This window comes from Chenopodium album, chromosome 15 (genome assembly GCF_948465745.1).
Source record: "Chenopodium album chromosome 15, dcCheAlbu1.1, whole genome shotgun sequence".
Lineage (NCBI taxonomy): Eukaryota > Viridiplantae > Streptophyta > Magnoliopsida > Caryophyllales > Amaranthaceae > Chenopodium > Chenopodium album.
The window spans coordinates 14,459,109-14,476,038 of record NC_137848.1 but is presented as its reverse complement, the minus strand read 5'-3'; the positions used below and the strand labels follow the sequence as shown (position 1 = coordinate 14,476,038).

General features: G+C 36.9%; 2 protein-coding genes across 2 annotated transcripts; both read left to right on the top strand.

Moving 5' to 3' along the window:
- The first annotated feature begins 684 nt into the window (after positions 1–684).
- On the top strand, positions 685–5,827 carry LOC145581979 (uncharacterized). Its single transcript, XM_081639017.1, has 9 exons — positions 685–884; positions 1,034–1,168; positions 2,098–2,214; positions 2,367–2,495; positions 3,437–3,613; positions 4,018–4,158; positions 4,335–4,520; positions 4,695–4,766; positions 5,180–5,827. Exons 1-9 carry the CDS (start codon positions 741–743, stop codon positions 5,324–5,326), a joined length of 1,248 nt encoding a protein of 415 aa, XP_081495143.1. The 5' UTR covers positions 685–740; the 3' UTR covers positions 5,327–5,827.
- Positions 5,828–7,568: 1,741 nt separating this feature from the next.
- Positions 7,569–16,266, top strand: LOC145582996 (uncharacterized). Its single transcript, XM_081640087.1, has 6 exons — positions 7,569–8,447; positions 10,787–10,842; positions 14,032–14,141; positions 14,242–14,395; positions 15,046–15,138; positions 15,810–16,266. The coding sequence occupies exons 1-6, from the start codon at positions 7,664–7,666 to the stop codon at positions 15,945–15,947; spliced, it is 1,335 nt and encodes a 444-aa protein (XP_081496213.1). The 5' UTR covers positions 7,569–7,663; the 3' UTR covers positions 15,948–16,266.
- Positions 16,267–16,930: the final 664 nt, after the last annotated feature.

Genomic DNA, 16,930 nt, shown 5'->3' with positions numbered 1-16,930 from the left:
AACAACAACAACAACAAGAATAATAATAATGATAATGATAATAATAACAATAATGATAATAGTAATAATAGTAATAATAACAATAATAACAATAATAACAATAATAACAATAATAATAATAATAAAGTTGAGTTAGATCTTACAATGACGCTTCAATTGCTTTTCCAAACTTATAATTTCCCGAAACTAAATATAAGAGTTTTTTTTTTTTTTTTTTTTTTTTTTTTTTTTTTTTTTGACTAGTAGAATTTATAAGAGAATAGAATTTTTTTTTTTCTTTTCTTTGCACAAAAGAGAGTAGGATTGTAGATTTGTAGAAATTAGAGAATAAGAGAGGAGAATGATGATTTGTGAAAAATGTGGGAGGAAAAATGGGGTATTTATAGTGATTTTGGGTGGAATTATAGCCTTTTATGACTGTTGGAAGCCAACGGCTACTTCCAACGGTAATATGGCACGGGCCGTGTCTGGCGGGCCGCGTGCCGACCCACGTGCCGGCTACTGTGCCGCCCGCCGTGCCATGCCAGTGCGAAAATCCAACTTTGTGTTCACGGCCCACAGGTGGGCCGCCGTGCCGTGATGGGCACGGGCCGTGCGTGCCGGCACGACCCGTGCCCATTTTTAACTATAGTTAATAATGTTCTCGAGTGTATGAATCCTAGCAAAGAGAAAGACATACAATGACACAAACATTCTACAACTAACCTTATTGAACACAATCAAGAACAAGAAAGAAAAAAATGGCGCTTATTCTAAAACCCAGTCCCACCTTTCCTTCTTCTTCCACCACCCAATTTCCAACCTTGTTCAAACCCCTTAAATCACCATTTTTGAACCTTTCAAATGCATTTTCTTGCTCCAATTCTTACATCCCACCCAACAAGGTCAGCTTCTTCGCTATGATGTTGTTATTTTACTTAAGTTATATAAGTATAATTTCAATTTTCATTGAATTTTCATTGATTACTTTCTTACTATATAATGTTGTTATGCACTTAATTGATTTGAAAATTTTGTTTGTATTTTATTATAGTTTAACCGGCCATATACGAGTGTGATGATTGTGCCAACGGGAGTCGGAGCTGCCATTGGTGGTTTCGCTGGTGATGCTTTACCGGTGGCGCGTGCGCTTGCGTCTGTTGTTGATTGCCTCATCTCTCATCCTAATGTAATAATTCTATCTTTCGAGTTTTCGGTTATTTGATCGTCTTTGTTTAGTAAGGGATAATCTGATGCGTTTATTTTTAAGATAAATTGTGAAAATTGGCATTACATAGAATTAGGACTATTCACTTCAGCTTAATTTCAGTTCAGTTCAGCTCAGCTCCTAATTTCCTTCTCTATAAAATATTCAGTTTGATTCTGCTCCAATCAGTTCAGTTCAACTCAATTCAGTAAATGTGAATAGCCCTAAGACATGGGTAGTATGTTGATGTGATTTTGGGGTCAGTGATGACATGATATACTATGATATACTTAGAATTTTGGAAAGTTATCAACCTGTAAATGATTCACCTTATTTTCATTTATTTCAGGTGAAATAAGTTCTGATAAATTCAAATAAGTTCAATTTAAGAAAAATAAGTTTTGATAAGGGTTATCCAAGTACAAATAACAACTAAAATAGGTTTTAATAAGTTCAGATAATTGAAAATCTGATGAATAGAATACACCATAATTATGTGTTGAAATGGTTCAAACATCTGAATTTTGGTGAAGTTATGAATTGGGAAGGCCATATTATGTTGTATGGAGTATCATAGAAGGTTTTTTTTTCATTGCAATCATTTGTCACCCTTGGCTATTTAGCTATTGAGCCCTTTCCATTGATCTGTATGTCGTATATGGTCCAATATAAAAAAAATACTAATCTGAAGCAAAAGAAGATAAAAAGAAGTGGAACTATGCCTTTATTGCATTGGAGATTTTTCCATCAAAGTAAAACTTATCATCTTTTGGAATTTGGAATTTTACAATGCAAATGGACAATCAATGTGCATAATTAATAATTTATGTGGGGGTGGGCCGACTGGCCGGTTTTGGGATAATGGATGATGTGATAGACTTTGCTCCAAGAAATTTGATATATGTCTACAGGTTCTAAATGCAGCCATGCTTTACTGGCCCGTTCCAAATATATTATATGTGGAAGGTTATGCTCTGGACCAGTTTGCTGAAGGCTTATGGGCGCTTGAGCCAGTTCACCAAAATAAGGTGTGCATTTAACACCTATCACCTTTGCTTTTTCTAAGCACTGACGCTCTAATACTTTTCTACAGTACAATAGCAAAGTTCCTGTGCTCACTTCATAAATAGCTTCTATTGCAACATTTTTAATTCATGCTACTTTTTTTGGATGTAATCAGGTTGGACTAGTTTTGGACGCTGGCATAGAAATGGAGCTCCGTATGCGCCATTTGCAGGTTGCTGATGCTGCAAGAGCTTCCCTTGGATTGCCTGTTCTAGAATATGTTGTCACAGACAAGCCTCTAGAGGTACGATAATCTACAAAGAATGTGAAATGGGTTGAATTATTTGTAAGAACTGTGCCTTAAACAAGTAAATTCAATGAGTGGGAACAGAAATGTGGATATGATGAGAAAAGGTAAAATTGGCACAATGGAGTGGGTTGAGACTTTTTCCTTATACTTTTCTTTCGCTTTTCTTCTCTTGATTTGCCAATTTCCCTTTAGTAGCTCATTGTATTATCCGTAGTTTCATCTTGTCTTGTTCTTTATGAAGGTGGTAAGTGTGGTATACAGTTTTTTGTAGAGATTGTTTATTGGGATCTTTCACATGGCTTGTGAAACATCAGGTATTGTCAGACACACTGTCATGCAATGATATTGACATGTCACATAAGCAAGCAGCTAAAGTTGTATACAGTCTGATTGTCTGTAATATTATTCCCACAACTATTGTCCTTTTATCAAGTTATCTAGTTTAAGAGCACTCCTCGCTAGTGTTCTTAATCCTTTGTTCATCTTCCGTATCTCCCAAATCACCTTATAATTAAAATTGAAGTTCCTTGTGAGAAATATTACTCCCCATTTCACAATAGAGGATAACTAAGATTTTAGGGCATCAATTTAGTACTTAAATTAGCAAAAGAGCAATTAACTACTACATCATTATGTTAAATCTATATTAAAGACTATAGATTGAGGAAAGAAATATATTGATTTTAGACAGTGACTTACATTGTTATTTGTGAATAAAATGAAGACATGAAAAGGGGGAGTCGTTATTTCATTAAGCTATTTCCTGCAAACAGAGTTATGTCATTTTGTCTCTCTTTCTATTTGTTATGAACAATCTACGAGGCACATGCTTTGTTTTGATAAACTCTGTTTAGTTAGAAATGACATGTAACAAATTTTCCTACCATGTACCATGATCCTTTTATCTGCTAGAGTTTAAAGTGTTTGTTATATAGGTAGAAAAATGGATTGATCCAAAGACTGGGCAGTCAACTGGGAGGGTAAAGCATCCTGACTCACTGCTACGAGCTGTACGGAGTTTGGTAGATCGATCTCAAGTGAACGCTGTTGCTGTTGTTGGCCGCTTTCCTGATGAAGATGAAGACAGCATGCATGATTATCGTCAAGGAATTGTATGGTTCTGCATCTAAGTCCTTGTTTGCGATTTATTTTATAAATTTAATTACATCTAAGGCTACCTACCATGTATCATCAAAATACTGCTATTGCTGTACCTCACATATGGGGTTCTTGATGATGACTTGTTGTGCATTTGGGAAATCGATCATGTTTGAAGTCTTTGATTGACTGTAAAGAGGATAGACTGTTGATTAGAAAATGAACAGTACAAAAGACATTTGTCTGACAATTTCCTCTACTATAATCTTAAGCACAAAAGTTAAATATTCGCGATCCTTTTAGCTCTGCTAAATGGATTAAGTTATAGTATGTGCATCCACAGAGAATTTAAACTTGTATCTCAATATGTGCAGAGAAATCCTTTGAGATAGCTGATTGGCCTCTCTGAATTGTGCAGGGAGTTGATACCTTGGCTGGTGTAGAGGCTATTATAAGTCATCTAGTTGTGAAAGAATTCCAAATTCCTTGCGCACATGCTCCAGCTCTATTACCTGTTCCATTAAACCAATCACTTTCTCCCAAATCGGCTGCTGAAGAGGTGATTGATTTTCTCCAAGTTTACAGTCATTTTAGTCACATATGGATCCAACAGATTTCATTCATGTCTCTGATGTCCAACTTTTTTTATGTTGTTGGCACTGCAACTTATTTTTGTCTTTATTGCCCTTCATGATTTTTTTGATGAACTTCTATTTTTGGTTTCCTGTTGAACAGATTGGATACACATTCTTGCCATGTGTGCTCGCCGGGCTTAGTAATGCTCCACAGTATGTGGTTACTGGCTCAGATGTAATGGAGAAAGGCTGCATTTTTGCAAATGATGTTGATAGCGTCATCCTTCCCATAGATGCTTGTGCCGGAAGTGGTGTTCTTTCTTTTGCAAGAAAGAAAAGAAACAAGGCATGCACTGAACGAGATTATGTTTTTCATTCTCACCCATATACAAGGATCTTTCATTACTTGTGGGGTACCACTGAGTTATTGCCATATTTCTGTTGATATTGACTGCTTGTCATTTTAGAAATAATTGATTTGATATTTTGTGTGTGATTTTCTGACTATGACTTTATGCAGCCTCTAATTGTTGCTGTCGAAGAGAATACAACTGTTCTCAGTGACACACCTGACAGTCTTCAAATTGAAACGGTATGCACTATGCAGTTCATTATTTGCAAATCATTATGCTTCATTTATCTTCCCACTTCATGGTACTTTTAGTAGAACCTTTCATATAATTCTGATATAAAGATATTATGCTTTGTAACAGCTGAAAATTTTTAATTTTTGTTTATTACAAGAAAAGTACATGTTGTAAATGAGATTGCTTCAGTGCTTTGAATCTGCCAGTTTAAAATTAGGAATGATAGTGTTTTGACAATCTGCCAGTGTAGCTACAAGTACCTCTAAATATTTTTCTATTCTCACATTCACATCAATAGATTTCTCCCTTTCTTTAACTACCTGAGTTCGCCCTTTTTTTTTTTTTTTTTTTTTTTTTTTTAATTTTATTTTAACCACCAACTATACTTCAATTTTACTGACTCATGGGTTCTCTGCAGGTGAATGTTTCAAATTACTGGGAAGCTATAGGAGTTGTTGCAGCTCACAAGGCAGGAATTGATCCTTACTCTCTTCGAAAAAACAGAATTAACAACATTCCATGCAGATCATCCTGGTCACTGAATGGTTCGGTTGTCCATGCTTGATCAAGCTCCATCTCTCAGTCTCTCTGCTGCTGTCTTACTCACCCCTGCTCTCCTTTCCCTCTAAAGGATTGTGACCTTGGTGTTTGCCATCATTGAAGCCCTTACCAGATAGCAAAAATGAGGTGCTTCAAGCTTGCACCCTGAGATGCTTACCGCTGGTGGTAGCATGGCAAGCATTTGGATTGAAGAACCAAGGAGTCAAGGACTAATTATACTAGAGGCTATGCAGGCCAATGTCCTTTTCAGATGCGGCTTTGTTGAAAAAATGCCAGTGCTCAACATCCTCTTCATCTTAACATGTACTACACCGTAGTTTGTATTAGCATTGATGATGTTTTGTCCGCCAATTTCTTCCTTGGTCAATGCATGTATAGTGTTAGGTTGATTCTGCTCTGCATACTTGGGTATTGAATTGCTTCCTGCACTGCCCAAAAAGATATTTGGGCAATGTCAAGGCATTTAATCACAATGCACATATATGTGAACTTTGTTCATTTTCAATGACTCTTCCAGTTATATAGCCTGATCAACGATGTTAGAAAATTTCTAGGACGCTGCTCAGAAGATCAGATAAGAGTCCAAGGATACTGATTTTTTCTGGGACTGTTTCAACTAATGATTCCTATAATGTGAAAACCAGGCTATGCACAGCTTAGAAATCTTCAGGAGAACTTGATGTCTTGATATACTCAGGTAATGGATAGTTGTGAGTTGAACACAACTTATAAAACGCGAAGAGTGTTTATGGAGTTTCAAGTTGAACTTGAGTTGTATATGTGCCCAAAAAATTCATTATGTTACAAGAAAGCAAGTAAATTTTGACAGGCAGAGCTGCAGAGACAAATTTTCCGTTTATGGGGTTGCAATGAAGCTTGGAGGAAAGCAATGAGTCATGTTGGTCATGTGAGATTGTGAGAAGAGCAGCTCCATAATTTGCAGCTCAATGAGTTCATCCCGTAGAGGTTTTCTATACTATAAATTACAAGGTCCGCAGAAAAAGTTGAGAATCTATTTCGGGTTTGAATTGTGATACTACTAGTTTGTTCAACGTCACACCATACTACTAGTTTGTTCAATGTAACACCAACACTAGCAATATGATATATTCTCCAAGATCAATACACTAGCAATATCACACACATGTTTATGTGGAAAACCCCTTCAAAGAGAAAAGTAAACACCACGGGACAGTTAGAAAGTCCACCCAATTGCTCTTATTATGATAAAGGAATGTTACACAAACACAATTCCAAGTCTCAAAAGTGGGTACTCAATTTACCCAACATCAACAATCATAAAAGCGAAACTACGAAGGAAGACATTGAGAAAATGTCAAAAGAAAATAGGGTTTTGTTCAACAAGTAAGCTATACAAAACTTTTGTTATCTACACAAGGCACACCAAAAGTCAATAAAAGAGAAACTTATATATTTAAGAAGGCTTTACATTTGGGCATAAGCTATACTACTTGCCCCAAAACAATCACCACATCAAATGGGTTTTTCCACATAAAAAGAGACGCATAGCTCAACATGAATCTCCCTTCATAATCAAACATCTTGAGCATAATTTCTAGCCTTCTATACAAAGAAAGTGTTGCAAATTTGTTTGACAAAGTCGCATAATATATAAAGAAAGTGTCAAATGACTCAAATCACATAATCTAACAAATATTCCCACAACTAAGATATTTACGACTTTGTCAATTGATAAAAAAATTTGTTTATTAAGGAGTTCAATTAGGACATCCTCAATAGTAAAAAGACACAAATTAATGATTTCGTAAGTTAATATGTACTCTATTCGTTTCTAATTGACACACTTGACTTTTTTACTCAAGTATGACCATCTTTTTTTCAAAAAAAAAATTTAAATAAATTAAATTAGTAATAAATAAGTTATTGTTGGATTTATTTTAGCGTATATTATTGTAATATTAAAAATGATGGTTAAAAGTCAAGTGTGTCAATTATTCTAGAACTTATCTTAGCGTATACTATTATAATATAAAAAAATGGTTAAAGTCAAGTGTGTCAATTATTTTAGGACAGAAAGAGTAACATGTGGTCATTTTTTAAAGACTCAACGGCTCAAATTTATCATGCACCCCGAATTGTCCGAGACCTCCGAGTCCAAGCCAATAATCCACACGAGTGACACGACCACTAGCCCTCGTACGAGCCTATCCAACCAACTAATCTAACCACATACGTAGTATTTGGGTAAGAGTGTAAGACTATGCGTCTATGCCCTCAATTCAATCACATTTCCTTTAGCCTCTTTCCCGCTCCATTACAACAACCAACCAACCTTGGTACTCTCTCTCCTCCACCTTCAATGGCGGCAAACTCCGCAACCTCACTCCGCCATTACCCCAACCTCTACCTCACACTCCCATACTCCATGCTCCAACCTCAACTACACCATCAATGGCAACCCAAAACCTCCGTTATCCCAATTTCTTGCGCCTTCTCTCCTCGTCGCCGGCGCAGGCGCTCCACTCGCCGGAACCCTAACAAGCGAAACGACTCTTCTCAATCCCATTCTTCATCTTCTGATTCTGGTAAACTTCAATTTGTACTTGATGTTGATCAATTGAAATCCAAAACACCACTCTCTTTTCAACGAACAATTGATTTGTGTGAATTGAAGTTTCATCAATTTGTGTCTTCTGGAATTGATGCTTATAATGATTTACGTAGTCTTGTGGTTGTTGAACCTGGGAGTAATCGAATTGTTGTGTCGTGTTCTGAGTCGACTGTTCGATTCGTAGGTGGTGTTGTGCTTTGGAGTTTCGTTAGTGTTGTTTTTGTTAGGGTTTTGGTTAATTTAGGGTTAGGATTGCGGCGGAGGAGTGGGGATATTAAGGTGGAGGTTGTTACGAGGAGGGATAGGAGTTTGGGTGGCAGAGAAGTGGTGGTTGAGAAGAGAGTTGTGGAGGGGGTTGACAGAAAGAGTGATCTTGAGTTGAATGGACGGGGTACGGAGGGAATGTCGAGGAATTCGATACGAAAGGAGCCACAGCAGAAGTTGCCCGGTTGGTGGCCAGTTGTTAGTCCAAGACCTGTTGTGGAAGTGCTGAGGGAGGAGTACCGGAGTGCGGCCAACAAACTCGTTCAAGGTTCGTGTTTTTAGGACTCACACAATGTTTTGTTAAGGATAGTTGATTTTGTATTGGTTATTAAATGTGGTGTGAAAGTAATTGCTTAGTATTTTCTTAATGTCCATAACCTCTAATAGTATTTCTCATTCTTAACTAAACAAAATTTTTTAAATTTATCAAAATCATATTATTGTTGGGAAGAACTAACACGTCGACTAGTACTTTTCAGGTAGTGGCTAGAATGATGGTCTTACTGTGAGATATTTTAGTACACATATTATGTGGTATATTGTGCACCTTGGATGGTTCTCTTAGGTCTAGTTCATTTGCCTGACACTTATATATATGAGCCTATTATTCGCAAATATAGAGATGTGATTAAACGAAACGGATTTTTGAATGATGAGAGACACTTGCATGAGGGAAAATGGTTAGTAACTTTGACTGACTCTAAAACTGATTTGCATTATCTTGAGAATAGCTGGAGTATGCCCTCGAGAGAGAGGTGGAAGTATTTGAAGTACCATTAGAAGAGCAAACTTAACTACATGATCTCCCAATTGCCACCTGCTAGACCACGTACTTGTTTATCCCATCAATCTTCGGAAGATTTTGACATTCCAAATATTAACCATATTCATGAGTGGAATCCTGATGAAAACTCTGTCATGTCTACCTGAGAAAGTGTTATAGACTGGTAATCTGATTTGTATGCTTTACTGATTAAGAAGAAATTTAAAGGAGAAAGCTTGGAAATTTGATTAAACGGATTAATGGTTTCTTACAAAAGGTAGTAGGTTTAGCCTACAAAGCTCATATAAGTGACTTGAGGTCACAAGACTCATAACTCTCCAAATAGTGACTTTAGGTCAGAACTCTCTCAAGGATTCACTCCAAAACTCTGCCTAACTTCTTCTTCCTCCCCTCTTTCTATTTATACTAATGCTAAAAATCTACTAACCTAATAATACTAGACTTCCTAAATTTCCCTCTTAAGGTTAGTCTATTACAAAAAGTGAACCATCTGTTACTTCTCGTAGGCATCAAAGCCTTTCAAATCTCAAAAAGGGCAAAGCATGAACCTTATACTTCAAAGCCCAGAGAACCAAGCCCAAATGCACACCTATTTCTTCAATTTGTTTGGGGCCTAAACCAATATTTGTTCCTAGCTCAATTCGTCAAAGAACTAGCCTAAATTATTTATTTTACCCCTCATCCTCTTATACACCAAGTTCACCCGTTAGAGGTTACCGAGCGGATGGTGAATCAAAGGGCGATGATCTAGACTATGATCCAAGCAAGGCAGATTATGATTTGGAAGACAATGATTGATACTTTACTAGTTATTTTTAATGTTTTCAATCAATGCCCTAGATGGCAAGTTGTTGTAGTTCTTTTGTTTGGGATAATCCAATTAGTGCCCGCTTGTTAGTTAAAGTTTTTAACAGGCCAATTAGTGGCTCGCATGTTAGTTTATTCTTCCAATTAGTGGCTCGCAATATCACCCCTTTTTCTTGGAAAGGAAGATCCTATAAGCCTTGAAAATCGGATTAGAGAATTTGAAAAGGTCTTTGCTGCTATCAATTTCCCTGAAGATCTAAGAGTGAATAATGCTATTTACTATCTTAGGGAACGAACCCTTTCTCATATGGGGGGAGGACTTCTGCATCAAAGCAAATCCTTAACACTCATAGAGGACAATATCTACTAGTGGGCTTATGTTAACATGAGCTATTACACTATGGATTATGTCAAGACAAACTTTGGACCTCTTTATGGTTCAAGCTTTATCAGGAGGCAGCAAGCGACCTCTTTGAGCTAATAACATATGGCTGTAATAGGAAAGTGAGCAACTTTTATTAAAATTTCGGAGTGGAGATCATGTCACAGTTGACTTGGTACTTATACAGTTATACATCTCACTTTAATGAGGGGGGAGATAGAGATCATACATAGTGAAAATTCCTGTTGGGGTCGTGTGGGGGAAGGGGAGAGAGATGACCCGTGGCAAAGCTCCTGTCAAACTTAGATTCTTTTTTGTGAAATAGAATCCAACATGGTTCCAATCTAATACTCCTCTCTCTTATTCTTTTATTTCTTGTGAGTAAATGATTAATTTACCTTTATGTTATTTGAAAAAACAGGTACCTTTGTGCTGTGTGTCCATACTCCATAGTAATGCTTAGTTTTCTATCTTCCCTCATTGTTGTATACTTTTTATACTCCCCAAGGTGTCAACATTGTGTGATTGATTGCTGTTTGTCTTTTGAACAGGTAAATGCATGCATTTCAAGCCTGTCTAAATGTTAGAATCATACTTTTCTCCTTCAAATCATGATTCGTTGGCCTGTTTCCAGCAATCATGGATGATAAATTGAGAGGAAAGGACGTCTCAGAGGAAGATATACTTGAAGTCAGTGGTTTCTTATGCTAATCGTCTTTATCTTATTAGTTATAACTATAAAATTCTGTTATGAACATGTTTGTTTTGGCATTTTGCAAATAATCTTGAGTTTCTTTAGGGTTATAGCTGCTTTGAACTTCTTCCTGCAGTAAAATTGTGGTGGATATAGATGACTTAAGTAATTGCTTTTTTACTTATCTCAAATTTTGGTACACTTTTTTCCAGGCCTTTTTTTTTTTTTTTTTTTCGGGGGGGGGGGGGGGGGTGGGGGGAGAGTCATAAACTCGCTCCATTGCTATGTAAGGGAAGGCAATGCAGTAGAAGGTACTCCCTCCGGCCCTATTTAGTTGACATGGTTTGACCACATAGAATTTCAGATATATTTTTCAACTCTAGTATTTTATTATGTAAATGTTGGTAGTGGTGTAGTTTTTTTTATTGTAGTTAGTGGGGTGTGGGAATTGTTTTCAGAGAAGTTGGGAAAAACTTGAGACCTATAAGAAGTGAGAGGAAACATAAAAAAATTAGCGGGATCGAAAAAAGTAGAAGTGTCTCAACTAAAATGGGACGGCCCTATTGGGAAAGTGTGTCAACTAAATAGGGACGAAAGGAGTAATAAAAGTAAAAAAAAAAAAAAAAACAAAAAATGAAGATGAGAAGAGATGGTTGTAGGGGGGATGAAGTAATGAATGTGTCATGACAAAAGGAGAGAGGGAAAAACTATTTCTTTCATACGGAGGGTAATAGCTGTCCTAGGGTAGAGGTGGTAATGATTACTCCCATTAGGATGGTAATAATTCATATAATCATTCCCTCTCCTTTATATTAAGGGGCCGTTTGGTTCGCATGGGGTAATCAGAATGGAATGAATTGGAATGGAATGAAAATCCCCATTTTTGGGGTGTTGTTTGTTTTGAATAACAAAGGAATCACTGCCACCAATCCAACCACCACACCACCACCACATTGCTTAACTTCCCACCATTTCCAGCCACTCCACCACTCGCCGCCCTTCTCCGCATCTCCCCCGCCCCTCGCCGTCGTTCACTGCAACCCTAGAATCATTTTCTCTCTCCCCGTAAAATGTCCCTAAGCCCGCAAAACCCTAGAATCATTTCTCACTCCCTGTAAAATCGTCGGCAACTCCCCCACCACCCTCGAAACCCTAGCGTCTAAGGTTTCAAGGGTAGTGGGAACGCCGACTGATGGTTTTACGGAAAGATACAAGTTGTTTCTAGGTTTTTGCAGGGTTGGGGGAGGTTTTTACGGGGGAGAGGAGAGCGGCGAGGGGCAAGGGAGGTGCGGCGAAGGGCGGGGGAACGACCGACGGTGAGGGGGCTGGGTTTTCCGGTGGTTTCGGTCGGAAGTAGGATGGTGGTATGGTGTTGTTGGGGTGGCTAGGGAATGGAAATACCTAGGCGGGGGGGGGGGGGTGGGGAATGGAGTTGGAAGGATTTGTGGGAATGGAGAGGGTAAAGGGAATGGGAAAAAAGGCTTAACAAACAGTAACAAAGGGAATGAGGGCAGCTGATTCCCATTCTCTTTGATGAATACCCCCAACCAAACGGCCCCTAATACTATATTTTTTTACTACCACTTCTTCCCGTTAATCACCATCTCTACTCACCTTTATTTTCCTTAGTTTGACTTTTACTATCCCTCCTTGATGCATTATGTAACACTTGGCTACTACTCTCAGACTGTATTTCACGCCAACTGTAAGAAAAACAGATAAAAAAGGAACAAGCAAGAGAATTGAGGGAAGTTGGACTGCTTCTTGATTAATAAAGATGATAACTTTCTTACAAATGGTGGCTTTAGGTCACCGCTCTCCTAGGTGGCTTCAGGCCACTACTCTCCAGAATTTGATTGCCACAAAATACCTGATGAGCTAATCCCTACTTCCCCTTTTTTATATGTACACAACCCTATTACAATCAAAACAGCCAGCTAGGCAAGCACAAAAAGCCAAGCTCTGCTACAATTCTACCTAACTCCCTGCAGCAGTCATTTGGTTAGTGAGTGACTGCCCACCAAGGTTGGTGCGCTGCTATTATCCCATTCCTCTTGCCCCAACAGTCTGCAGTCCTTTCTTGTGTCTTCTCTCATAGGTGATGATACCCTGGGGTTGCACCTTAGGAGTTGTTACACATTACTTCAGAGTATATGTGATAAAAGTTTCAGTCCAGAAGGTCCCAGCATTTAACAAAAGTTTCTTCAATAACGTCGATCATTGTTTACCAGGTAGCGCTGCAGATAAGGCTTTAGTTTGATTATTTAGATGAAGCTCTTGAAAATCCCAAATCCCAACACTTGATATTGAGGAGTGTGGTTATAAATATATCTGTTTTTTAATCATCTTGTGATAAACACTAGTTTTCCAATTATTATAGATGATATACAAGAAGTGGGAATTCACCTTGCTTGTGCTAAATTGTGATAACAATTATTTAAGGTAGAATGTAGTTTAAAAATAAAAATTATGGTGTAATGTGTCATGGTCTAAGTGCTTAGACACCAGATTGTGTGGCACACTGTTGCCAATGTGTTGGAAAGGGTGCAAGCCTAGTGCGGAAAGAGACTTGTGTGCACATAGCAACCCTTGTGGGTATTTACTTTAAGAAGGGGAACTCTTGCCTAGTGGCGTCAAGAACAGAGACAATGATCATAGTGCTTGTGTGCACATAGCAGGCATAAGCAAACGAGAAGAATTTTGAGTTTGCAGAACTTTAATGAGTTTGGGGTGCTTTGTTAAAAGTGTAGGCATGTTATAAAGGCCTAATTAACTCAATGCAAACATTATAGCAAAAGCGACTTTGGGTAGGAAGCCTTTATTACAAATGTAGCAGCACATTATATATAAAGGCCTAACCAATTAAATAGCTTTACTTTGGAATTACAATTTTTTTTTTCCTTCATTTGATTGACATTAATATAGTAATTACGTGTAACGCCCAAATATCTTAATGAAAAGTCCTAGAATACATTGAAAGGAGGTTGGATTCTAACACAACAGCTTCAACTAGGAGCGATAGAGCCTATATGTTTTCTCTTATCAATTATTTGAATGTTCAAATGCTAAATTAAAAGAGTGTCTGTGTACTATTGTACTTTGTGTTGCTGTTTTTATTATTCACTTGAATTATTGACTGGAATGGCTATTTTGTTTTTGTTTAATTTGGTTGGCGGGATGAGCAGCTGCATAGGATTTGTAAAATTTCTGGAGTACAACTCTCCTTCGGAACGGAGAATGCCCGAGACTCTTTTTATCGTTTAGCTGTGCACAATGTCATAAACACTTGTTGTAGGTATTAGTCATATTCACTTTTAACATCCGCTTACAATTTTCAAGATCTGATGCACTTCCAGATCTCCCCAATACTTGAGATATATTAAGTTATTTTGCAGGGCAGGAAGTCCTTCGGTCCAAATTGATGGTGAAGATGCTCGTCTGTTTGTAGCTGGGCTTGCTTATGATGTAGGTCTCTCTAATCCTCGAGCAGCAACAATTGTATCTGCTGCTATTGCTGCTCAAACACGCCAATGGTTTTTACAGGCTTGGGTAATGTTATTAATTATCAATGTTTAATCTTAATTGTTTGTAATATCATTTGTTTTATTCTTCTTATTAGTTTACATTATGTTAATTTGACTAACCTTTTTATACTTGCAAAACATTTTTAGTGAAATATAATTGATGCATTTACCACACTTCAGCATCCATCAAGATTTTATGATGAAACATTGGTGCAGAGAATGTTATAAGTTCATGGATGAATCATACTTTGTTGTATTTATCTGGGTTTTTTCTTGTAATCTTCAGGCTATATACTACTCGTATATAATTTCTTTAGCTGATGTGAAGTCATGTAATTTATGGCTCAAAGTTGGTCTTCATTATACACAGGACTTGTATGATGCATGGATTCTTCATTTTTGCTCAAGTAACTATGTCTAATACTTAAATCTCCTTATGGATTATATACACTCAGACACTTCAGTACTTCACTATTAACCTAAGAAATGAGTTTCAATAGGAGTACTTGCCTACTTGTGAATTGTGATGAATTATACCATGGCAGTGCCGTGGTGACCCTGATTTTTATTCTTGTTTTTAATATGAAGTTCCTGTGTTTGGGCTCCAATTAACATCCATGTCTAATGTTTTAAAGGGCTGATTCTAGTGTTGTTTTCTGTTCCCTTTTTTTTCAGGCCTTGGAGATGCAAGCAAAACATTCTGAAGCTATGGAGGAATTGAAGAAAATATATCTAATTCATCAGATATTTCCACCAGAACCTTCTTCTGTATGTATATTTGCTTCGTTGCTTTTGGATTATTATAATTTATATGTGTGCATGGGCTGTGAAAATCATTTTAGAATTTAGAGTATATTTTTGATGGGTCATTCTTGAATTTATCTATATGTTAAAGAACTTTTAACAGAAAATAATCAAACTATATGAATGAAAGAAATTTTTGGGTTTCTTGTGGCCATTATACAACGGCATTGTAAGCTCACATTCGATGGAGTCAAATGTTTGTACAGTATTTTTTATTTTTTTGTTCTTGGACTATAATTAACTACCTAAAAGTAACTTGTTAAACCTCCTGCACTTACTTTTTATGAAATAGCAGGCTGTTATTATGCATTAGATTAAGGGGTAAGGCCACATACATGTGATCCCTCTCTCCCCACTAAAAGGCAGGAGCTTTTTAGAGCCACTTGGGGTAATATAGTTGTAGTGTTGTTGCTTTGACTTTTATATGGCTTTATGCTTGCTTAATGGTCTCCTGTTTAAAGTTAGAGATTTCATATCTTTCCCATCCTCTGTACGTCTTCTCTCCCCCCTCTAATAAGGCTGTTTATATGCCAGAAAGACGCATTCTGATTTAAAGTGGTGCTGATTGTTCAACTGTAGCTACTCTTGCCATTGTAATGTTCACTCTAATGTTTAAGGTGTGTATGTTTTTGCAGCCAGAGATGGAGATGGTTGCTCGGGGTCTTCAGAAACACTTGAAACCAGAGCACCGGGAGTTGCTACTGACAAATTTTGTCAGTATCTGTGGTGAAGGGAGTCCAAGAAGTGCTGCAGAGGCCCTTGGTCTGGTCTAATACCCTTTTATGCATTCTTCTAGCAAAAATCCTCTGAAATTGTTTGTAGAAGATTAGATAGGTAGCCATTAGCCAACAACTGATTGAAGATTTCACTTTAAAAATAATTTTACTCACGGAATTTATACTTGGGCTACATCAATTTATTATAGCATCAGTTTATCTAATGTAAATTTAATTTATTATAGCCCACGTTCCACGGTGAAAGAGTGAATGGAACTTAGCTTCTTTTTTTGACTTTTTGGTAGAAATGAGAAAGTTGTTTAAAGAAAGATATTGGTATGTAATTATGTATTACTCCATATTTGTATAATGTTGCATCATACAAAAAAAATATTATTTACAATATATGATTAAAAAAAAAAAAAAAAAATTGTCAAAACAACCTTTTAAAGTGACCATTTTATCAAAAACAACCTAATAAAAAAATGTTTGTCACTTCAGACCTGATTACAAATTTTATTTGTCAAAGACAACCTAAACCTACTTTCCGGCGTTAACCCTTTGATTTCCAGCATTGACTTTAGTGTGCTTGTCACGTGACCCTTACTTTTGCTAATTGCACTCCTTTTCCCTCCAAATTTCTACTTAAAAAGTCCTGCTCTCTCATTTCCCTAATTTCATCGTTTCTCTTCAATAAAGTTTCGAGGATTAACTACTAAAAAAATTCTCATCAAAAAAAAAAAAAAAAAAAAAATACTAACAAAAACTAATTGTTTCTATAATTTTAAGTCTTCAACCAATTAATTCCTCAATTTCGAACCAGGTATTGTGCTTCTCCTTCTTTAATATATAGAAATTATTTTGGAAATTGGGTATTATTGAAATTAGGGTTTTTTTCCCCAAAATTTTTTAAATCGATTTAATTGACGGGCGATTTATCAATTATGCAGTAGTCATGTTTTATTTGAAAGATATCAAATATTCAAATGTGCTTTGTGGTCTCCTTGAACCTCCTAGAGGATGATGTAAGTTCCCTCTTC